Source organism: Polyodon spathula, chromosome 7 (genome assembly GCF_017654505.1).
Source record: "Polyodon spathula isolate WHYD16114869_AA chromosome 7, ASM1765450v1, whole genome shotgun sequence".
NCBI classification, from domain to species: Eukaryota; Metazoa; Chordata; class Actinopteri; order Acipenseriformes; family Polyodontidae; genus Polyodon; species Polyodon spathula.
In genome coordinates, this window is record NC_054540.1 from 13,000,161 (window position 1) to 13,025,552 (window position 25,392).

General features: G+C 36.6%; 2 protein-coding genes across 2 annotated transcripts in view; one reads left to right on the forward strand and one right to left on the reverse strand.

Annotated features, from left to right (window-relative positions):
* The window catches only part of LOC121318188 (staphylococcal nuclease domain-containing protein 1), a 188,219-nt gene that overhangs the window by 62,724 nt on the left and 100,103 nt on the right, over positions 1-25,392 (reverse strand). The gene's annotated exons all lie outside the window — the stretch shown is intronic.
* LOC121318190 (leucine-rich repeat-containing protein 4-like) lies at positions 14,051-16,842 on the forward strand. The gene has a single exon (XM_041254603.1). It carries the CDS (start codon positions 14,796-14,798, stop codon positions 16,740-16,742), a length of 1,947 nt encoding a protein of 648 aa, XP_041110537.1. The 5' UTR covers positions 14,051-14,795; the 3' UTR covers positions 16,743-16,842.

The following is a 25,392-nucleotide window of genomic DNA, read 5'->3' on the forward strand; positions in this document are numbered from 1 at the left end:
TCCTGTAACTGTTGGTCAGTCTCTCACATTGGTTTTGAGGAATTTTGGCCCAATCCTCCTTACAGAACTGTTTCAACTCAGGGACATTTGAGGGCTTCCTTGCATGCACAGCTCGCTTCAGGTCCTGCCACAACATTTCTATGGGGTTTAGGTCTAGACATTGACTAAGCCATTCTAAAACGTGGAATTTCTGGATCTGGTGCATCTGCTTGTATGTTTAGGATCATTCTCTTGCTGCATGACCCACTTTCGGTTCAGCTTCAGCCCACAGATGGGTGGATCTGACATTCTCTTCTAGAATCTTCTGATGATGGCAAGCTGTTCAGCTCCTGAGGCAGCAAAGCAGCCCCAAACCATCACACTCCACCACCATGCTTGACAGTTGGGATGAGGTTCTTCTGTTCGAACGCAGTGTTCGCTTTTCGCCAGACAATGTTTCTCATTAAGGCCAGAAAGTTTTACCTTTGACTAGTTTGTTCAGAGAACATTGTTCCAGAAGTCTTGTGGATCATCTATGTGCTCTTTTGCAAACTTCAAAAGGACAGCAATGTTCTTTTTAGAGGCCAGTGGTTTCCTCCTTGCTATCTGTCCATGAACACCATTTTTGTTCAGTCTTTTTCTGATAGTTGAGTCATGAACACTCACATTAGCCAAGGCGAGAGTGGCTTGCAGATCCTTGGATGTTAGTCTGGGGTTCTCTGTGACTTCCTTGATGATTTTCCAGTTTGTTCGTGGAGAGATTTTGGTAGGACGACCACTCCTGGGTAGAGTGACTGTGGTCTTGAACTTTCTCCATTTGTAGACTGTTGTCTGACAGTGGATTGGTGGAGCCCCAAATCCTAAGAAATGGTTTTGTAACCCTTTCTAGACTGATGAGCATCAATAACTGTTTTTCTGAGGTCCTTAGAGATTTCTTTTGATCGTGGCATGACATGTTTCCACACACCTGTATGGTGAAGACCAAACTCACAAAGCCTCCCAAACTCACTCCTGAAGATCTACCTAGTTATTTAAAACAACTCCAGTTGCGGTCATCTCCAACAAGGTAGAGCCCGCACATACTGTCCTACTTTCTTTTTGTATACTGGCTACAGGCTTGGAGTTATGCAGATAACACTGATCAAGTCAACTTTCATATCAAACCGTTACCTCATTAACATACCAATTAATTAACACACACACACATATCTAAATTGGAATATATTTGTATTTAGTCTGGAAGGGCAGAGATATTCAGGTCAGCACAACAGGATGAAAAGGAGGCAACTAAATCAGCATTTGAAATCAGTTGATATGTGTACTAGACTTTAAAAGGTATATTCATTTTATAACATTAGCATCAAGCTCATCTGTCATTCACCCTTGTACATAAGTCTAATATATGCTATAGGTCTTAACATAATTGCTGTCACTGGCTTGCTGTCTAAATGGATCAAAGCATTACCTCTCGAAAGACAATGAGGCAGGGAACCCCTCTTGCCTACTCTGTTAAAACCCTGAAAGCCAAAGTGATTTAATGTTTTAAAATTATTTCTGAATTAGATTTTTCTGGAAACACTAAAAAGACAATTGAACATGTTAAGAAATATTATACAAAAAAAGAAAGCACTGACTTCATCTTGTGTCCTGCTACGTAGAGTTTCCAAGAGACATTGCTGCTGACCAATTCAATATGTCATTGGGTTGCTACCAATCTGTACCAAAAGTCAATCAGTGGGAAATAACCAAGATAAAAGGGCAAAAAAAAATGGGGAAAGCTTAAAGCCTGAAGTTTTCTCCAATAATTGTGAGAAAGCCCCTGTCTGTCAGCATTCTGTTCTTGCTTCAGTTTCCTTAAAGGAGAGGGAAGGAGATGGAGTACATCTGAGAGAAACTGCGCTCAGCAAGTTGCAAACAAGAAACAGAACTTCGGGGCAGTGGTGACACAGCAGATTAAGGGTTGTATGAGGTCATTTGAAGTTCACCAGATGAATCCAAGAGATATTTGAAAACGGTGATTTGACACTTCTTGGCTCTCAAACATGAAGACAATCATCCTTCTAAAAACATTGTTTTGCAGACCAAAGATCAAATATAGTTACCATGGGCAACTGAGTTCAAGTAGCAGTCTTCATACCACCGAATCATTTTTTTTTTTTTTATAATATGCACCCCCCACCCCCTCAAAAAAAAGAAAAGTTTTGCATCAACCTATAGATTAATACATTTTGCTTCATAAAGGCCAAATAAAAACAGCTGAATGTTACATTATCATTGAACTACATACGAATTTGGATGAACAGATGAACAATCCATTTCCAGCCAGAGGTCAGTCGCGTGAAAGAGTGTCAAGTAGATCAGAAGGTGAAAATGACAGTGTTGAGTTATCCACTAGTATTTAATAGTTTTATCCCTGCGGTACCGGTAATGAGTCGAGTTACGAGTAAAGCGTGGTTTTGAATAAAAAAAATGAAGTGGCAGGATGCATGTATTTTATATGGAGAAAATTTAGGACCTAGACTGTCGAACTAAACAAAGGTGTTGAGTTATCCACTAAGTCGAGTTAACCAAGGTTGACTGTACTTAACGAAAAACCGACAAATTGAAAAACGTGAAATCCAATATGAAATATTTTACTACTATTACGGCTTCCGGTAGAGTCTTGCAATATCATTTTGTAGTTTCTTTGATTACACAATGTTAAATAAAATATCATTAATATAAAAATATAATTTTCATTAACCCTTTATGCTCCTACCCATGTTCAATAGCGATAAAACCCTTTTTTATTTTTTGAACAATGAAAACAAAAAAACTGCTAACAATAATCAGTAAATGGTAATTATTAAATAAAAATAAAAATGTGTGCCATTTATTGAAATGTTCAATACAAAAGAACCCAGGGTGGCTTCGCAACCACTGCACATTTTCCTTGGTTCCACTCGAACTTACCAGGTCGGCCATGCCAGCATGTTAGGATTGCCGACATTCTAGCCTACCTTTCATTCTTCTGGCACTGCAGGCTGCAGAATCAACGTAAATTAGTTGTAATGAAAGTAAGGAGAGTTTTAATAGGTAGTAATTGTGTTAAGAAGTTGCTCAGTAACAAAGGGCAAGGCATGACAGGGACAGTGTCCTTTCAAATCCAATGTTTATTTCACTAAATAGTGCTCAAAAAAGGGCAGGCCATCTCACAACTGGACATTCATCATCCAGATGTAAGGACACACAGGTCTATCTCACTAATTATTCAAATGCAAAAGCATCTCAAAGCTTTAAGGCCAAAATTTCACTGGTTCTTAAAATGAACAAAAGCTACACTGTTCAGACACCTCCTGCATGGACATGGCTTGCTATCCTTTCCAACCCCCTTGCAAACTGGTAGTGCCAGTTCTGATATGCTTGCATTGGACTTTTACTTTAAAAGTTTTCAGTTTTGCCTTGATGGCACAGTACAGTAGGGTCTACAACGTATATACCGAAGGCTAGGACCACAACAACCAATTTTACAAATCGTAAACTTTCATTAATTCAGAATTCTCCAAGTGCACAACTGTTTGATCCACTATGTTCTTTTCACCTGCTTCTGGTTACTGTGGTTTATAGTGAGACAGCGATATTCACTGAAAAAAAAAAAAAAAAGACTAACTGTACTCTGACACTCATATCCAGACATTAACAGCCCAAAAGCACAGTGGTTTTGCTGTCCAACATTTGCAATTGATGTATCTCATTGTCATAATGGAATATCTGCAGTAGACTAATCAACTTGCCCATAAAATATTGCTCAGGGTATTTCACTAAAATTTTGCTTGAGCCAGCAGAATTGTGTACATTTATCTTCCTATTTTATACTGTTTGTCCTTCTTTCTGCAAATAAGCATAAAAACATACACCACTTCAGATGTTAAAGAACTTATTTTACTTTTTGAGAAAACTAAAAACATTTGTTAAACAAACAACACACACACACCACCACCACCACATCATGTATGGATCAGACCACCCCAGCATATATTCTCTTGCAACATCCAACATCGCAATAATATTTTGCATTGCACATTACACCGTATGACATGTGGGGGTGTGAGGGCTGCAGAAGGATAGTCACCATGACTACTACCACTCCAATAACCTTACCAGATCTATTCAATGCAAGGTGATTGTTATAAACCATTTCCTCTGAAATGGTGGATGGAGAACCCCAGTGAGCCACCTTAAACCATGTATTTCACAACAGACTAGTGTTGTGTGAACTCTAGTGTCAGTCTCTTAATTATTCAGCCCTGCATGTGTCAATTTTACCTTTGGAGACCACCTCCTGTCAAAGGGGAAGTGGCAATGTGTTACTCTTCAGCAAAACAGACTTCAAGGTGGTGTCTTAATATGTGCAAGGCACACTAGCTGCATCCCGTTACAGTACAAACAATATTACCTTTCTTAATTGGTTTACAATAGCAGTTAAAACTAACAAATCAAGTGTAAACTTTTACAGCCACATAAATACATGCTAGGTTTACTTCAAACACAAATGTGGATGTGTCCAATCTTGTTGTATTAAATGTACACTTTACAGGATTTACATAATAAAATCTGGATAAACTGAAAAAAAAATAAACAAACAATGCAAGTATGAGAGAGTTGATCTGTAGGTGTAGAGAATTATTTATTATAAGAATATTGCATCCATGTAGACAACCAGCATACGTTTATTGGCCACCATCATAGAAGTTAAACGTTCAATCTGATCAGATACTCTGTAATAGTAATCTTTCATCAACAATTGACGGAAGAAATACAACTGCCATTAAGAAACAGAAGGAAAAAACAAATAATTGAACTTTAATGAGAAACACTGGAAATTCAAGGTCACTTTGCATCAAGCAGACCCAGAATAATGATTTAATGGGTGAGAACTGTACAAAATTTGAAAGCCAAAAAGGTGCCTTCCCTGTCTCCCTAAATGCTGAATGTAAATTTCAAATCTAGTTTACCCAAAAATCGACCAAGGTATTTCAATGTCTCCTATAACAAGTGGCATAGCAGGAGACTGCTCAAAAGAGGTTCAGTGCTGTGTCAACCTTCTTGTCCATGTATTCCAGAAAGGACCCATGCAGCGCATGCAATCTGTTTTAATCCTGTAATCCAAGTAAAAACCCAATTTATCAAACAGATTTGGAAAATAGGGTTTGTAACAAATCTGTTTGTATTAGAAGGGTTTAAAAATAGGAATTAAATCAATGCTGTTATAAATTGAAAACTTATACCAACTGAATTTTTTTAGCTAAAGCCATGCTAACTCTCACTATCACTATGTTCTAGCGATATAAATATGTACTACTGCATGGTCCATATTTTTTCTATACAGGCTGTAGCCAATACAAAAGAAAACAATTATGTAATACATATGGCTTTGCTGCTGGCCAAAAAAGGACCTCTGTTAACCACAAAATAAACCAGAGATGTTTCAAATAATTTGTAATCTCAAGGAACCACAATGCATATCTATGAACTTTAGAGATGCAACATCTGAGTTTATAAAAATTATAAAACAAAGAAGGAAGTGTAAATGCACAAAATTGACACCTTATATTAATTAATGTATTTTTTTTTGTAAGTATTTATATACATAACCCTATGGATCAATTGTGTGTACATCTTATTTAATATATAATAGTACCTTAATACACTATTCTTTATTCTTTGAATGATTCCAGATTAAATGTGAATGCGAGCAAGCATCCATAATAGTAGTTTAGCTTTTACGTGTCCTGTTCCCAAGCAACTTGCTGAATGACAATGACACTAAGGGTACTGCTCACCACGCCCGCACTAAAAGCGGCTCTGAGCCAACCTCTCAAGCAGGCCACATTTAGGACGGTTGGGTTTACACTAGGAAAAAGGCATACTAAAGAGCCAAGCCGTGTAAACGGGGTACAAATTTAATATCAGTGATAAAACAGGCTTGCTGTTTTTCAACATTCAAAAGGTTCACAAATACAGTCAATGCAATTTTCAAAATGTATTCTTTGCTTCTGATCAGTAGCTGACCAAATAAACACTTAAGGGTGGTTAATGTGCTCATAACTATACAGGAATCAAGAGACCTGTGCAAGCATTCAATGTGAAAATTATAATGCACTTTATTACTGTATAAAACCTACCGCCCCAATTAGCAGTTCTTTTCCCTAATAATTTACATGTTATCCTGTACCATGACACAAGCTAAATTAGATTCCACAAGCAGCAATATAACTGTTACTGCTGTGCCCAATTAATATGTCACACACAGAACACTTACTGGCACTTCTACAGCAGATCAATGATTCTTAAACAAAAAAAGAAATGAATTGATTAAAGTACACACAGTAATACAATGGGTTACTTATCTGTCAACCAATTTTTTGGATGGTAAATCTATATAACATATGCAATAGGCTCTGTGCACAAGATGGCATCAGGCTTTCGGTTTACCTTATACCGGCCTTCTTACTTCCTGTTTAATACTTGTTGTTGGTGATCGTAGTTAGTTTTTGGTATACGCATGTTTGAAGATTATTTTGTTATTATTCTATTAGATATCGTTTTATTTATACAATGATTGCCACAGGTACAAAACTAAAATCTGTGAAATAACAGAAACGAGAGGGAAGCACCTTGGAGCACTGCCGTGTCCCTTTTTGTTAAAAAAAAACAAAAAAAACAATTGATCTTAAAAAAAAAAAAACAATTGATCTTGTTCATTATTGTAAAAAAGTAGTAATAACTTTAATAATGCAAAGAAATTGAACTCATGTAACTAAATCAAAACTTGAACCTGAACAACAGCTACACTAATTTGTATCCTACACTCAAACTGTGTGGCTTCTCATTCTTCTTCATCGATCTGAAACAACCGGCCCTAACACTGACTTCACCTGTCAGCCTTTTTTGATACTGGCTAACGACAATATAGACGTTATGTCTGAGGGAATACAGTGCTTTAAATAAAATATAAAACCATCATAGCATTACAACAATAATTTGATGATGTTGTACAGTTTGCCACTTGGCTAATTCTATCAAACAAATAAATTCCAAATGGTTATGCTATCATCACGAAGTACATGTTATTTATTTTCTTAGCAGAGCGACTTAAGAGTTGTCACAAAATATACATCTTTCATAATTCACAATACAGTAAGAACAGGTAAAATATACAATTACTTCAGTCCTAAGAGCAACTAACTAAAAAATACTTACAGTTCAATAATCACAATATAGTAAGAGTACATACAATACTTATAAACAACAATATATAACAATATAACTTACTCATTAACCAAGCATCCTTATTAGATATAGATTTTACCACAATAGTTTTACAGATATGCAAAGACTGAAAATTGTAAACAACTCACTGTCGTAGTTGCAGAGGTAGCTGGAAACGTACATTTTAAACCCTTTTCCAGTTTGTTTGATGGAGCTTTGCTGCACAGTTTAACTATTCTATGGACATCATTAACTGTGATCCTTGGTAAGTCCTGAAGGCAACATGTATAAGACAAGGCCACGGCACACTTCACAAGCTGTCATAAAATCAGACTTGAATACAGTATTCTAACGCAAGCAGACATTAACCGGAAGTAACTATGCTGGTATAAGAGAATGCGGAAATAGCATGTGCACAGAGCCTGTATTTGGAGAGTCCGGATACTTTGTATTGTTATAGCAAGGCGATCAATAAGGAATTCAGTATTATTGTTTATAAATATATCGTACAGTATCTGCATGCAGGACTTTTTGTTAAGTATAATCCACCTTCAAAAAAAAAGAATTCTGTTTGTGTTTATTTGCTTTAGTCATATTGTTTGTGGTTAATAAAGCAAATAAGAATGCACTTTAGATTGTGTCTAACTTGAACAGTAAATTGCTCAACAACCCATGCTAATGTACATAAATACTAAATCATAATTCATATTAACAAATATAATGATAGCAACAAAAAGTTAACCTTACATTTTCATAAGATACAACCACTACAGTGAGGTCAATGTGCAGTCAGTCATGCACTAACATTGACAGACATATGGATACAAAATCTGTAAAAAAGCTTTCTTCTTATTTAGCTCATTATACTTGATTTAATGGTCATCGATTAGTGAATAGGTTGTACAAGGGTAGCATCTTAAAAGTTCAGTGCTTTCTAAAGATTACTGTGCTTGTCTTCCAAGATAATTTAGCTATGTCCCAGACCTGGCGGTCCGTGGAAGTATGACCAATCACATTTCTACATCAGTTAAAGTCAAGGAGATTTAACGTCTCTTGAAGCCTGATTCTGAAGCCTTTTTCGAAACATCGAACATTCACAATGTGCCTTTATAGAACTGTCTGTTGGCATGGCGACATAGCTATAATGAAAACACACGTTTACTGAATGTTAATAACATTGTAATCAAGCCACTGAATACACAAGACACATCTGCATAAGAGGGAAACAACCACATAAAAAAAAAAAAAAATTGGCTCCTGCTTGGTATAACAGAATTGTCCTCAGATATTAACCTACCTTTGGCAATGCAATTTACACTCTTGCCACAATTAAACAGTCCACTGAAATCAACTGAAATACCAAAAAAAAGAAAAAAGGTAGCTCACACTGCAAAAGATGTGCTATATTTACCATAATTGTGTAATACATAGCTTGTCTAGTACTACATTTCTATAATTATTGGTTTACATTGTGTACCTTTGAAATTTAAATATGACTTCACAATTTAACGAGTAAAACACAGCATCATTAAGTGGGATTTGTAAATGTCTCAATTTCAGTCTAATATAGTTTTGTTTCAATTACTAGCATGATGCTCCCAAATTCCACACACACAAAATCGAAACATCAATAAGCCTGTCATTGGGAGATAAGAATGTCCTTTAGTAAGGAATACATTTAAATGTGTGGAATATATTAAACGTAGTTACAATACCTCTACCCTAGATCTACTTGCCTCATCTGACAAACAGTAATGTGTGTTTAATGTTTGGCACATCAGTATGTACTGATATGGCTAAATAAAATGGCTAAACAGATAACCAATTTTTTTTTTTATTTTTGAATTATTAAATAAAACAAAATCCAAAAAGAAACTGATCCCAATGGCATCATTTTCTCAGAGACAAACAGTGTGTATCAAGGGCCATCCAAACTCATCTGCCCATGTAAGGTTTGAAGTATATGGGGACTCTGTGTGCATCCAGAAACTCCCCTTAGACAGCAAGACACAAATTGGATGCATTTCTGCTTTGATTGCATTGAAAATACTGAAGATTTGCCACAGATACACATCTCTCTGCACAGTGCTTTGGGGACATGCTCTGTTTTCAATTACAATTCAGCATAAGACAGTACTTCTACAGCCAACTCTACTATCAACTGCCTGTGACATTATCTTAAAAAGGAAACATTTTTAGACTTTAACCATACACAAAGTGATTTTTCTTTTCTTAACCTCAGACAATGTATTCATTTTTGTGATTGTGAAAACAAGTTAGCACTTCCATTTCTTAAATGTTACCATATTTGTGGATTTAACCAATTTTATGAAATTGAGTCAAATGGAGAAGCTGGTTAAAGTACTGGCTTCCCTTGAGGTTATGATAGAGCCTACCTGGGCCTAACATCTCTTCAAAGAAATATAGAATTCATTAAGATACCACTGCTAGTCTCTTAATACAAAATGTATATCATGTAAACACACTTTTCGGAAAAATTATTCGGAAAGTATACTGCACGTGTGCAAACTTTGACCTTCATTCCTGAACGTGGTTTTAGAAAACAGAGATAATAATCTGTAGTCAGTCTGCATGCATAGTCTACTTAGGGATAAAGTAATACATTTGTTAAAGTCTGTATGTATTTGTTAAAAGCCCAAACTGAAGTAGCAAATGTTATCCATCTTTGAAATGATGTGATAATTTAAAATAATGTCCACAAAAGAAACTGGCAATATAGAAAAGGATAAGCTGTTAAAGGCTGATTGCACATTGTGGGGAACCTGAATAGAAGTATAGGATAGTAATCTTTGAATAAGATGTGACACTTTGATAAAAGCACTCTATTGGATTGGTCTCCATCCTATTGCGGAAATGTCCGGTCTTCAAATCGTACTTAGGCTACTACAGTACTTTGCATGCAAAAATATCTGTAGTTTTCCGAAAACTGAATTCTAATTAGATTTTCAATTGTTAAATCACATAAACACAGAAAAGCGACTTAAGAAAATCAGTTTCTTGACCCAGTTTTCGGAAAACGCTTGGTCATGTAAACATACTGACTGACTGCTATGTTAAAATGATGATGCTGGTCAATTGGGTTGGCTTGATGTTTTTGCAGCAGCTCAAGGATATCCTACAGTAGCACAATAAAATGCTTGTAACAACAAAACTCATGAATGTGTTTTATTAGTTTGGGGCGGGGGCAGGGGTACAATTACTTAATTAGTTACTATTTGGGTTAGTTGGTATTATGGTATTAATTATTGGATTAAAAAACATAGGATGGCCAATAGTTGTAAAACACAGCCAAAGTGACACTGGAGTGGCTTAAAAACAGGAATGTGAATGTCCTAGAATGGCCCAGTCAAAGCCTGGACTTGAATCTGATTGAGAATCTGTGGCAAGATTTGAAGATTGCTGTCCACTTGACAGAGCTTGAACAATTTTGCCAATAAGAATGGGCGAATATTGCACGATCCAGATGTGCAAACCTGACTTACCCCAAAAGACTCACAGCTGTAATTGCTGCCAAAGGTGGTTCTACCAAGTATTGACTCGGGGTTGAATACTTAACCAAGGCATTTCAGTCCCCCCCCCCCAATTAACTGTAGTTTCACAATAAAAATTCTCTTGCCTCTTCAAAGTGTTGAGTAGGTTGTGTAAATCAAAAGGAAAAAAAAAAATCCCATTTAAATGCATCCAGATTTCAGGTTGTAACACAAACTGAAAACGTCCAAGGTGGGTGAATACTTCCTATATGCACTATACACACACACACACAACAAAAATATACAAAACAATTCTAAACAAAGCATTACTATTGTATGGTTATACCACACATGTATTGCACAATAATACAAAGCAAATTAAAAATCTACTTGCTGAAGCTGTTTTAGCAGACGAGTTGTTCAGCTGGAGCAGGCAGCAATGTAGCAAAAGTCACAGGACAGTGAAGTAATTTCCCTAGCAACAAGCCTCCTATGTTGGCAATGGGTTCTTTCAATGCAGCAAGTTTGTGTATTTAAGAAAAGGAGAGGCAGACCCATAACATTAGTTGCAGACAAGCTGAAGAGAAGCAATTACCCTCCGCAGTATGAATTAAAACGTTATGCTGCTTTTTATGCGAAAAATTAGAAAAAGCAAGGCCATATATTTACGATACATTCATAAGTGAAATGGAATTAATGCACTGGGCTGCAGTCAGATGATAAACAGGCCACGGGTTGTGTGTCCCTGGTTTACATAAAAACTTGGATGTTGTTGTCTTCAATCTTTCATATTGTTACATTGTCTTTTATACTATTGTACAAAGTTTCAACATGCATAGGTTTGGATTTTTTTTTTTTTTTTTAAGCTTGATGCAGTCAAAGTTTGCAAATGTTAGAAGCTACATAGAGAGTATTATTCACAACTATTGGCTAGACACTTTTTTTCTTTAAGAAGTTAACACAAGAAAGGCTACAAAATGAGGGGAGGCCATTTGGCCCATCTTGCTCATTTGGTTGTTAATAGCTTATTGATCCTAGAATTCCTGAAGGATCCCAGGGTCTCAACAACATTACTGGGGAGTTGGTTCCAGACCCCCACAATTCTCTGCGTAAAAAAGTGCCTCCTATTTTCTGTTCTGAATGCCCCATTTATCTAATCTCCATTGTCCTTGCTTCTTTTTTTTCATGTCGAAAAAGTTCCCAGTCTCGACATTGTCAATACATTTTAGTAGGCTTATAACAATAACAAATTGAATTATCTATCGATTAGGACCCAATTATAACAAATTAATAATATTTTACTGAAATCGAATATTTCAGGAAATTTAAAATGTCTTGTATATATTAACTTACTGTCAAGAACGTAATCTGTGTTGTTGCTTCTAAAAGTTATTGAGAATGAGTGTGAACAAATACAGGATGATGCTGCAGAGATCAAGAGTAACCTGCTTTCATTTATTTATTTTATAGATATTACTTTATTTAAAATCAGTCCCAACTGTCTTGAGGGAAACTAATATTTAACATTACTACGTAGTCATGTGCCGCTGTTTCCTAAATACCAGAACGCAACCTGCTTGTCAGGCACATGGCTATCTACATCATGGTGTCTGAACAGGAGCTGGTGAGAAATCCACGAGCAAACAAAAGGAATGATTGGCAGCATTTTTGGTTCTGGAAAATTTAAAAAAGGACAAGACGGTGTACCTTTTATAAGCAAGGACAAGGCAGTTTGTGCAATATGCAAATGCAAACTATCACGGAAATACAACAAACTTCGCTGTACATCTGAAAAACATCTGATTGTTTAACAGAAGTCTTCTCTACAGAACATGAAGGAATTGGAAATCTGTGCCAGACTTTAAATCATTCATAGTCCCAAGTGCCACTGTTTCAAGAGACTCAAATTCTAGTAGGTGGATTTAACTACTTAAGACAAAGACAGGGAGTATCTTGCCACGAATGAAATAAAAGCTTTCACAAACAAACTTTTACATACTTAATTTAAATCCATTCCTGCACTCTTCATTCCCATTTCAGAAGGTACAAGGGATCCATTTTCCAAGGTCAGAAAGTAAAATGACCCTCTAACAGTGCTAAATGGATACATAAGGGCATACAACCCATACTCTTCTGAACTGAACAGCTCATCACACCACCCCATGATAAGCAGCATATTTTAATCCTGTGGAAGCAACGGAAAAAGTAGTTAACAAAATGCAACAAATGAAAAGAACTCCTTTTGCATTTTAATGATGCTTAATCTGTTAAAATGAGCAACACATTTTTTACTCCCTCGTTCCTCTTTATTCTTTATTATTTCTGTGCATGAGCCTTAGATTTCAGTGTCCCAAAAGGCTGCCCAGTCGGCAAAGAGAAGCCAAGTCAGCAATCAAAAGTTTATGACGTCACACTGGAAGCCATCTGACCAATCTCTGCTCTTCTGCCTCTGGCAGCTGAAACATCAATTTGTGCTTATCCCAATTGGGGAGGAAAAAAAAAAAAAAAACATATAAATAAAAAAAATCAGTAAGACAATATACATCACTAAAATCACAGCAACCCACTCCCACAGAGTGGCCTATCTACTGCCACCTTGTATCATCTTCAACAGGGGGTCAAAATAGTTTTAAACACTCCAAGGTTTTGTACTTAACAGACTGCTCTGAGCCTGCCTCCTCCTTCAGGGAAAAAAAAAAAAAAAAAAAGGAAAAAAAAAAATAATCTTGAGCAAAATCAACGCAACCTACCCTAGTTGGAAGCATTCTACATTAACCCCTAGAGGGGATTGTGTTAATACAAAAAGAACACTGCATCAAACCAATGTGCTGCTCAGAACGGTATGCGTCAGCAGTACATTCACGTTTCAACTGAAGGACAAAAGGAGGAGAGAGAGAGCAGCCTGTCTTGACTGCCTGCAACACCAACACAAAGCAAAAGGAGACAGAAGGATAACAAACAAGGGGGGGGGGGGTTAAAATTTTTTTTGCCGTGGACGGGTTTTTCCCATGCCTCTCCCATTCTCGCTTCTGCTGCTGTTCAGGCTACTACTGCAGTCCACGGGCTAGAAAGACATTAACCGCAACAAAAGGCTAACGCTTCAACTCACTACCTCAAAACAAAAGGGGATACAGCAGGACCTACAGGGGGTAAAGCAACGGAGCTCTGTGTGTGCTGTCTTTAGCGGATTGTCAAAGGGGCTCATCACTGAAAATCCTGTTTTCTCTCCTTTTTATTCCAAGGGAACAAGAGAGCTCACTAGAGTGATCTTTTCCTCAACAGTTGTAACGACACCCGACCCCCCCCCCCCCCCCCCCCCCCACCCCCCCCCCTCCCCCCTTTAAAGAAATTGACGGATTATTGCTAACTGTGCAGGAGGCAGGCTGCAGCTGCTGCATCTACTGGCTGGAGAGCTAAGCTAGTTAAAAAGAAATCTAATGACTGCAATGTGCAGCTTTTAGTCTTTACAATTCAGCCAAGTACAGCAAACAAACGGAAAAGACAGTGGGACAGCTCGACAGCAAAAACAGAAGACCAGAAGAATTAAGGACCGTATAATTCTTTTTTTTTTTTTTAATCCTGGTTTAAATTTAGAGTTGAGCAATTGAACATTGCAAAAGGCATTCTACAGCAACCCACGTCGGCAACCAAGGGCAATCACTGGGAGTACTTCTGGCACTACTCTTTGGAGCAGAGAGGATTCTTGCACCTGCGTAGTCTATTGGGCCTCACCTCTACAACAACATTGTTTAATGCTGCTGTTTCTGGATTTACTAGGAACCATTTTGCCAGATTGTTTGAATATTCATTTACTGTACAGTAAGATGAGGCTACATAATGCTTAGGGATAGATGATTAACAATAGAACTGTTTGGACTTCACAAAACTACAGAGGTAGGTGCCTGAAAAGTGTTCCCATCCCCTTCCACTAATTCAAGCCTTTTTCTCACTCACTCTTGCTCAGATCGGCACCTTCCTGCACTGTAGATGGAAAAAATAATCAGAGTCTTACTTAAACCGGGGTAGGGCCAGTTCTCCATTCCGTGCCAAATCCCAGACGATGTTGAATTATGAATGTGCCACATCATGAATCTCTTGTGGCAGGTAACTGTGCACCGTACCTGGAATGCCTCCCTGCTTTTTGTAGTCTACCTCATGGTACGAACGTGGAGTCTGTGTGCAGCTTCTGCCGGACCCCAGAGTTGCCCCTCAGTCTGTTCGTGCAGTAACCAGTTTAGTAAAGTGGTCTGCACACGCCGCAGTCTCAGGGAGGTCCCTCAAGGGATCCCCTCAAATACTCGGTACCTCAACCTGATGGAGAACAACATTCAAATGATCCAGGCGGACACTTTCCGGAACCTCCACCACCTGGAAGTGCTGCAGCTGGGGAGGAACTCCATTCGCCAGATAGAGGTTGGTGCTTTTAATGGTTTGACCAGTTTGAACACCCTGGAGCTGTTTGATAACCGCTTAACAGTTATTCCAAGTGGAGCATTTGAGTATTTGTCCAAACTGCGGGAGTTATGGCTTAGGAATAACCCCATTGAGAGCATACCCTCTTACGCTTTCAATCGGGTGCCATCTTTGATGCGTTTGGATTTGGGCGAGTTAAGAAAACTGGAGTATATATCAGAAGGTGCTTTTGAGGGGTTATACAACTTGAAATACCTTAATCTTGGAATGTGTAACATTAGAGAAATGCCAAACCTCAACCCATTAGTTGGGCTGGAGGAATTAGAGATGTCTGAAAATCTTTTTCCTGAAATCAAACCTGGATCTTTTCAGGGTCTTAAATCTCTGAAAAAACTCTGGATTATGAACTCACAAATCAACCTGATTGAACGGAATGCTTTTGATGACCTCACTGCACTGGTGGAATTGAACCTGGCCCATAATAACCTGACCTCTCTGCCACATGACCTTTTTTCACCCCTGAGATACCTGATAGAATTACATCTGCATCACAATCCGTGGAACTGTGACTGTGACATTGTTTGGCTTTCATGGTGGCTGCGTGAATACATCCCCACAAACTCAACATGCTGTGGCCGCTGCCACTCCCCACCCTACATGAGAGGCAAATACTTAGTGGAGGTTGAACGGAGCACTTTCCAGTGTTCGGCCCCCTTTATTGTAGACGCTCCTCGAGATTTAAACATCTCAGAAGAACGAGTGGCCGAGCTCAAGTGTCGCACGGCCTCCATGTCTTCTGTTAGGTGGTTGCTGCCAAATGGCACAATATTAAGTCATGGGTCAAATCACCCGCGAATATCAGTTCTAAATGATGGAACACTAAACTTCTCGCGTGTTTTGTTAAAGGATACTGGGATCTACACATGCATGGTCACCAATGTGGCGGGAAATTCAAATGCCTCGTCCTATCTCAACGTCAGCACTGCTGAGCTGAACACGTCCAATTTGAGCTACTTCACGACTGTCACAGTGGAAATTGTAGAACCAACATCGGAGGACATTCCGCCGAAGATCAAGGCAGTTACAACGCCTTCTACGGAATACAAACCAGCATTTATATCCACTCCTACTGTTCTGCTCCAGAACACCAAGACGCCAAAACAGGTGTCAGTCCTCACTTCGAACGGCACAGAAAGACCACCTGCTAGCTTGGATGAGGTCATGAAGACCACCAAAATCATCATTGGCTGCTTTGTGGCAGTCACCCTTCTGGCCGCTGTTATGTTAATAGTATTTTACAAACTGCGCAAGCGACACCAGCTGAGGAGCACAGTCGCTGCTGCCAGGACTATAGAGATTATCCAAGTGGACGAGGATGTTCCCACAGCAGCATCAGCCACCGGTATACCGGGAGAAGGGCCGGTTGTATTACCCACCATCCATGACCACATGAACTACAACACCTACAAACCAGCACATGGGGTTCACTGGACAGAGAACAGCATTGGCAACTCTCTTCACACCACGGCCAGCACCATCACCACTATTCATGAGCCCTATATAATACAAACTCACACCAAGGAGAAGGTACAGGAGACACAGATTTAACATTACCCCTACCCTTTCCCAATTATAAAATGCAACAGAGTGCACAAAAAAAAGCAGCAACTTTTTTGTACAGAGTGCAAAATTAAAACTGTGTATATATATATATATATATATATATATATATATATATATATATATAGAGCTACATATAACTTGTACTATGATTATACTATGATAAAGAAAAGCGACAGAGATTATATAATAAATTTAAACTATTTTCTAACTTGTAACTTCTATTTAAAAAGAAAGAAAAGCGAACAAGCTGTTAAGATATGACAGACATAAGGGTGGACCTGTTTAAAAGGGCATTCTGTAATTTTTAGATGAAGCTATATAGGATGCAGTGAATACTCATTTATACCGAGAAGTCTTTCTAAAACGCCCAGAATCAATATTTACAGGTTTACCTTGTAAAAGCACCAATAATTTGTACTGTGCAAAATGTTAAAACGCAATAAAGGAATTTTTTTGGGAAAAAAGAAACGCATTTTTAGATCCATTTTTGTAGTGTAAAAAATAAGCAAGTAAGTCCAGAGAGATTGGTTTAGCTATCAGCCAAACGGTTTCGGACTGCACTATATTTCTGCAGCTATGACTTAACTCTCCAATTGCTGGGTATGTTAAACACTAAAAAAAAGAGGCGAGGTCAGGTTTACTTTTGTCAAAAAGTAAAACAAAACTATAATATTCTAGTTAATTAACACTTTAGTACAGTGTGATTTCTAAAGCAAATTGATTGTGGTTTAGCTTCATGATCTAGGATTAATAGTAACAAGAAAAGAAGAAAAAAAGTCTTGATCATGCAATGCTGGCATTCATTGAATTAGGACCATACAGAACCTTAAAAAAAGACTGGAGCCATTTAATTATTGGGTGAAAATGACTGCATTGGAAAAGTGATGTCAAACAAAGGAAAGTACAGTATATCATTCTAGCAGCTTTTTTCATAAAAACAATAATTATGTTCTGCAGAAGAATTACTGATGTTGTGTCAGTCCATTAAGGTGATCATGTTTCTAATTGTTTAAGGCTGTGAAAAATCCATAAATAACATTTTAAAAGATGGCTGGCTGGTCAGCATTATTGGGATATTGCCTCTGATTGAGTCACTGTAAATAAATGAGAAAAAATGAATAAAATGAGAACAAGAATGTTCAAGTTGTACTAAATAAAATAAAATGTTCAAATTTAGGGCAGTTTTACTCAAGGCAATAACACTAAATTATATATATATATATATATATATGAGCATTATTGAGCATATTATATGAGCAAATTAGCAATGGTACTTTTGAGATATGAATGCAAGTGTTAAATATTACTACTCTTATGTTTTTGGTATTTTATATTCAATTCAATATTTATATTTATACAATTATAAATGACACTCAATACAAATAAGCATTTTCCAAAAAGAGTGTTTTTCTTCAACCAAAAGCAGAATTAGATATTTCTGTAACAGCAATTCAGCTAAATTAAATCTGAGCATGTGTTTGTGTGTGTGTCTGTGTGTGGGTGTGTCCCAATTCAATGTAAAACAAAAAAAATGTATTCTTTTTCATAGTTTAGAGTTTTTTTCTTTTCTTACTTTTCTATAGTGCTGCAGACAGGGATTAAAAAAATAATGGTCACTGAGTTAGCCAACTAGCACCAGATCAACATTGTTGTTCTGACAGATTAATTTTAGCTAGGGGCACTTCAAACATGTATCCATCAGAGGCTTTTTTTATTGTAATACCTTCCTAAAATGCATACATAAAAAAAAAAAAAAAAACAGAAGAAGAATTTTATACTGAAAAACAGTTTCTTCACATTTGAGACAAAAGTACTAGAATAGACTGCGAAGCAGAACTATTGGCTGTTTAATTTGGAAGTTTTGTCAATGTATGGTCATAATGCTGTTCTATGGGAATCAGTCTAAGAACAGATCCAATCATCAATGGCACTTAGAAACTGTTTGTCTGGAGGAGGGGGGAACAACAACAACACACTGCTATGCAAGAAGCACCAAAATAGCAAAGCCAAAATAAGTCAACGGAAGAGCATCCATTTGCAACTCCCAGTGTAGCCAAAGCAACTCAAAAGGGGTAACACAGTGAAGGTATTCTACTGTAATCTCATTTATGTGATTCATGAACTGTTACATAACTCTTTAAACCTCGAGGCAAAGCAAATTATGTGTTACAGTCAAGATATGTGGATTCAAAACTCAGGGATCCGTATAGGATTAAGAACAAATTATTAAAAAAAAGGGAGGGAAGGCAAAATAGCTTTTTTTTGTTTGTTTTATAAAAGCAAGGAAATCAGGAAATTGCATTTTTAAAAGATCCACAGAGATATAGGTATTTCTCTTCAGCCAGTAAGATAATACTACATATCTATTATATAAGCTCTGCTGTAGATATACATTTAAGACTAAATATCCATGAAACATTCCTCATGTTGTCTGTTTGTTTATGATTTACACAGGCCGATATGTCCAACATCTTACAGTATTAAAAAATTCTATTTTCTTGACATAGTTGTGATGGGTTAGCGATTTGGAGCCTTTACCAATTGATATACACAAAGCAAATAAAAGCCTGACAGTGCCCTAGCCAGACCTTCAAGATTTTTTATCACTTAATGAAGTTTTCACAGTGTTTTGCAGTGTTCCTCAGTTTCTCCCTGCTGATAGCAGGCTTTGTGCTCTGACACCTATTGTAAAATATGATCCACGGGTCTCTATTCTAAGCAATGGACTGCTGCTGACACGTCTTATTTTTGCTGATATTTCTCATGCTAGGTTTCAAATGCACTTCTATTATACTATTATATACACCTCTCCATTAGTGAGGCTTTCTATATTCTACTTGAGGCTAAGGGCCCATGAACAAAGATAGTTTGGCAACGTTCATTGTCCTAATTCTGATACCATAAAGATAAAAACAGTTACAAGTACAAAAGGTCTTTATGAACAGCCACATTCTATAAATAGCTAGTTAGTGGGTGATCTAGCAAACTGTATAAGAAACTCAGATGAATGGTTTCGGCTAGTACTTTCTTCAGAGTACTGGATCGGGATAATGCACACATTCCTTACGGTTCAAAAACAGTTTGCTAAAAAAAAAAAACTTTTTTGTTATTGTTTTTTATTAAATCTGCAATGGCACAGGTCAGACGTGTTTTGGATTTTTGTTTCTTTCAAAATGAATGCCTCAGTGATAAGGCATACGCTTACTGGCAATGTCCACTGTAGAAATAAATTAAATAAAAAATTAGACTAACCAGATCACACTATAGTTGGTGCATTCATTTTATTAATCATCTTTAAATCAAGTGCAAGTAGGTCTAATATTTTTATAAAAAATATTACTGCACTTGATTTAAGGATGATAAAAATAAGTTATTAAAATCAAAAACACATTACTTTGAAGTATTTCTGCAATTGATTATTTCTGCATTTAAGATATCTGCAAAACATAAATAAGTTTTAGTTGTAGGCCTTTACTAATCCATATGAATCTGGAAGTAATAGGAATTATTGCAATACTTGCATTTTCAGCCTGAATTGTAAAATAGATATGGATACACTGTGATAATAATATATATTATCTTATACTATATATATATTTTTATTATATATATATATATATATATATATATATATATATATATATATATATATATACACACACACACACACACACACACACACACACACACCCCCGGTCAAAAGTTTTAGAACACCCCCATTTTTCCAGTTTTTATTGAAATAAGCAGTTCAAGTCCAGTGAATAACCTGAAATGGTACAAAGATAAGCGGTAAATAATGTACATTTCAGAGTTATACAAAAAGGCCTTTTTCCAGGGAACAAGTAATGGGTTAACAACTTACAGCTGTTCTGCAGCAATGGAAGTAAATTAAGCCTTGAAATTTGATGCTAACAATTCCTACGGGTGTCCCAACTTTTGTTGATTACTTAGAAACCCTCTGTCTGTATAAAAGCAGTGTTGGGACAGACTGTGTTACTACACCCTCTTAAGCATTATTTGGACAGTATTGTACTGCAGGAAGTAGTATATTGCTATCATAATGAAATTGTGAAGAATGCCAAGGTATCAGTGAGTACAGTTTCCTACACCATCAAAAGGCACTTAAAGAGGTCTGGCAGACCCAAAGCCACAACAGAATCAGAAGACAAGTTTCTGAGAGTCAACAGCTTGCGTAATAGACGACTCACAGGACAACAGCTTCAAGCACAGCTTAACACTGGTTGAAGTAAGCAAGTCTCAGTTTCAACTGTGAAGAGAAGACTTCGAGCTGCAGGTTTGACAGGTCGGTCGATTGGCTGTAATTAAGCCATTGCTAAGATGGCAAAATAAGACAGAAAGGCTTGCCTGGGCCATGAAGCACCGCCAGTGGACTACTGAACACTGGAAGAAGGTCTTACGGACCGATGAATCAAAATTTGAAATCTTCAGTTCATCACGCAGGGTTTTTGTACGCCGTCGTGTAGGCGAAAGGATGGTTTCTTGGTGTGTGACACCAACTGTCAAACATGGAGGAGGAAGCGTGATGGTCTGGGGCTCTTTTGCTGGATCCAGAGTCGGCGACTTGCACAAAGTGAGTAGCACCCTGAACCAAAACGGCTACCACAGCATTTTGCAGCACCATTCAATACCCTCTGGTATATGCCTAGTTGGTCAGGGGTTCATCCTACAGCAAGATAATGACCCAAAACATACCTCCGGGCTATGTCAGAACTACCTTTGAAGAAAAGAACAAGACGGTAGGCTTCAAATCATGGAACAGCCAGCACAGTCTCCAGACAAACCCAATCAAGCTGGTTTGGGATGAACTGGACAGAAGGGTGAAAGCAAAGCAACCTACAAGTGCAACACATTTGTGGGAACTTCTGCAACTGTGTTGGGAAGAACTTTCCAAACAATATTTGATTTCCATTGTAGAAAGAATGCCACAATTGTGTTCAGCTGTTATATCTGCAAAAGGTGGCTACTTTGATGAATACTTTGGAAATTTAGATTAAATTTTGTTGAACAAAACAATCCATGATTTCTTTTTTTTATGTTTTAATTTCAGAATACATTGAGACATTAAACTTCGTAAATTTCAATAAAAACAGGAAAAATGGAGGTGTTCTAAAACATTTGACTGGTAGAGTGTGTGTGTATTATATATATATATATATATATATATATATATATATATATATATATATATATATATATATATATATATATATATATATATATTTTTTTTTTTTTTTTTTTTGTTTTTTCTGTGCACAAGCTACTTGGACCTTTTGAGCATTTAATGTACCTTTTGTTGTCTGTCGAATTATGAACACTTTCTTGCATAACTTATTTCATGACAAAAATCTGCCCTTTTTTTTTTTTAAAGCACTAGTAAGTACATAAAGACAAAATGCAAGACTCCGATACGGATGCAACAAGCTACAATGAGGAATAGCAGGGGCCCCAGGTTAGTTACCTCCTTGTGCCTCAGTTAAATCAACTGGATACAAAAGACACACTAACAATTGTTAAGTTGTACTACAGCACATAAAAATCGGAGAGTTTGAACATCTTGGTGACAAACCTTTGCTTTAAATTCACTAGGTTAGTTTACATTCACAATCAAAGAGCTCAGATATGCATGCATGAATAATGCAGCTTTCAGCAGGCCTATCGAAACACAAAGTTCTAATAGAAACAATTTGCTCTCCATTTTAATATTGCTAATTAGCTCAGATGAGGGAAATGTGCCGAATGACAGCCACGGTAGCACTGCTCATGGTGAAGAATGTTAAACAGAAGTGTCTGATTACTACTGAATCTGTAACAGTTCACCAATACTCAAACACTAAAAGGGTATCCTTGAATGAGATATATAGAATCACAATTCTACCAGAATTACATTGCTACATTTAAAGGAAAATATTACTATTTCACATGGAATGCTGATGTTTATGTCAAAAAAATAAATAAATGGCTATTTTGGGGTGATTACATTTAAATTAAAAGGGTTTTTATTTATTTATTTTTATTTTAAGGAGAATGTCTATAGAAGGTAAATGGTCAAGGTTTATAAATAAAATAGTTCTCAATAGCCATTGCTTTACAATAAACTTTCCGTTGGGATCCTGCCCTGCATTGCTTCAATCGTATCAACATTTACTGCACGTTTAATGACAACAGGTCCCCTTTAGTTCCAAAAGGCACATTTTTGTGAATGTGCATCTGCAAACAAGTTATTTTAGCAGAAATCTGCAGTTTTGGATGGGTGGCCAAACAATTTATTTTGCTAAACTTAAAATAGGGGGAAGTAAATTAGGCAATTTCTTAAGAAGCCATTAGCAATAGGTCTCAATGTAGTACAAGCACATTGATTCATATTATAGTATTGCCAAGTCATTTCCGTCAGTGTGTAATTAATCTTAGGATTTCTTAAGTAAAAAATGGCAATGAAAAACTTGTAGTGTTAAGCTTATAACTGTAACCTATAAGCCAAACACTAGAACTATATTAGTAAGCATAAAGGTCCTTTCACACCAAGTGCGTCAAGTCAAAGCATCAGGGTAATTCTCTTTTCAGAAATCTGTACATGTTATGGAATGTTTCAGGTACTGTGTGACTATGAGGATCCTCTGTGTGTGTGCGTGCACACTACGGTTTAACCTGAATGACTTTTTTTTTTTTTAATTCTTCAGGTTTGAAATTCTACAAGCTCTAAACACTTCATAATAAATATGACTTATGGAAGTTTAAGGGAATGCTTTTAAGATTATGCAGTTTGTTTACACTTTAAAACTTAGATTCTGGATTTTTTAAACATGTATTGAACAAAAAAAATGTATTATGATGGCAGGTATCATGCAGTGAAAATTGCTATCCAGCAGGTTTTCCTTAGTGAGCTTCAATTCAATACACAAAACATAAAATCTGCCAAGTAGATAAAATGTTACTAAATCGTTTCACAATAGGTTCTCTCATTTAACTATATTGGTAATTAACCCTTTCCTCTAGCATATGGAATCCCCCCCACAGATATTTCCTAAAATAATGGATTACATTCCAGTTCTAATGATTATAAATAGTCAAGGAGACATACATCAATTCAACCCCCAAATTAAACTGTAGATTAGTTTAATGGCTTATTGTTGACTTAAACCCAATTCAAATGAATATTAATTTAATGTATTTGTGGTTCAGTGAAGACACCAGACCCTAAACCAGATGGCCACAGTTTAAATTCACATACGGATAACCTAGAAATAAATGCTACAACAAAATCACTTTGCGTGAAGAGCGAGGTGTTGTGCTATTGAAGGCATACTCTCAAAACGAGAAATAGACATTGGTCAATTAAAATGGCTTTCCATGATATGGAAACAGATTATCTACAGACATGTTTAATATCCCTTAGTGCTCCATCTATAGTAATATATATATATATATATATATATATATATATATATATATATATATATATATATATATATATATACACACACACACACACACACACACACATATATATATATATATATATATATATATATATATATATATATATATATAAAGCACCCGAGTCAGTGCTGAGAATCAATGTACTTACACATGAAGTATAGAGGCTTAGTGAGAAAAAATACGATTTTGGTCTCTCCCCAGGTAAGGTGTGTGTTTCGACATTGGGATGACTGACAACCGTGGAACAGGAGTCCTCATCAAACAGGAGCTCTCTAAGCACTACAATTCAGAAAAAAAAAAAAAAAAAAAAAAAAAAAAAAAAAAAAAAAAAAAAAAAAAAAAAAGCTAAAAAGCAAGTGACTGCTATTGCCAGTAACTTACGAGAAACATTATTCTGATCCTATGGGGGTACAACAACGACATTTTCAGGAGCTCAAGAAAACTGCTAGGCACCACAAGGAGGACCAGGTAAGCACAGTTAGCTGTTACCCTAGAGGACACAAGACAGGTACAAGTCTTTTCACACATGTGAATTTCAAAGAGCATGCTTGAAAGGATGCTACAGAGGTGCAACAGTTGAGGTAGAAATGTCAGCTTCATGGTTTTACCTCAGAAAATCAACTGACCAAATATCAAATAAACTGCTATAATCTCAACGTAAATGATGCAGCTGAGCCCCTTAACATTTTCATTAGTGTTGAGTGAAAAGGAAATTAAAAAACACACCCACTTCTAGGTTTGTCATTCTCTCCTCATTAACATATTTTCTGCACAGTAACAAGACAATACTCTGAACACAGCAGGATTTCAAAGGTATAGCAAGGCATTCAGGCAAAGTAATTACTGAACTTGCATGTTGAACTGAATTGATCCAAAGTGTGATCCATAAAATGTTTGGAGCCCATATAGTACTGGTGAAACAAGGGAACACAACATGTAGGTTAACAGATTATTAAAATAGCACTGTCAGCTGACATTCTGCAATACTAGATTTTTGGTGCATCTATTTTATTTATTTAATTTTGATACTTTTTTTGTGACTATGTAACAAAGCAAATCACTTAAATGTTCCTCAAAAAAAACTCAATATTAAAATTGTTTTAAAAATAATCTACATGAGAACATTTGTCAGATTCAGAACTTGTTTCCAAGAACTCTGCACATTTTAGTCCTCGTC

Coding starts and splice junctions, on each gene's coding strand:
- LOC121318190 (XM_041254603.1), top strand. CDS start 14,796: ATGTGCCACATCATGAATCTCTTGTGGCAGGTAACTGTGCACCGTACC.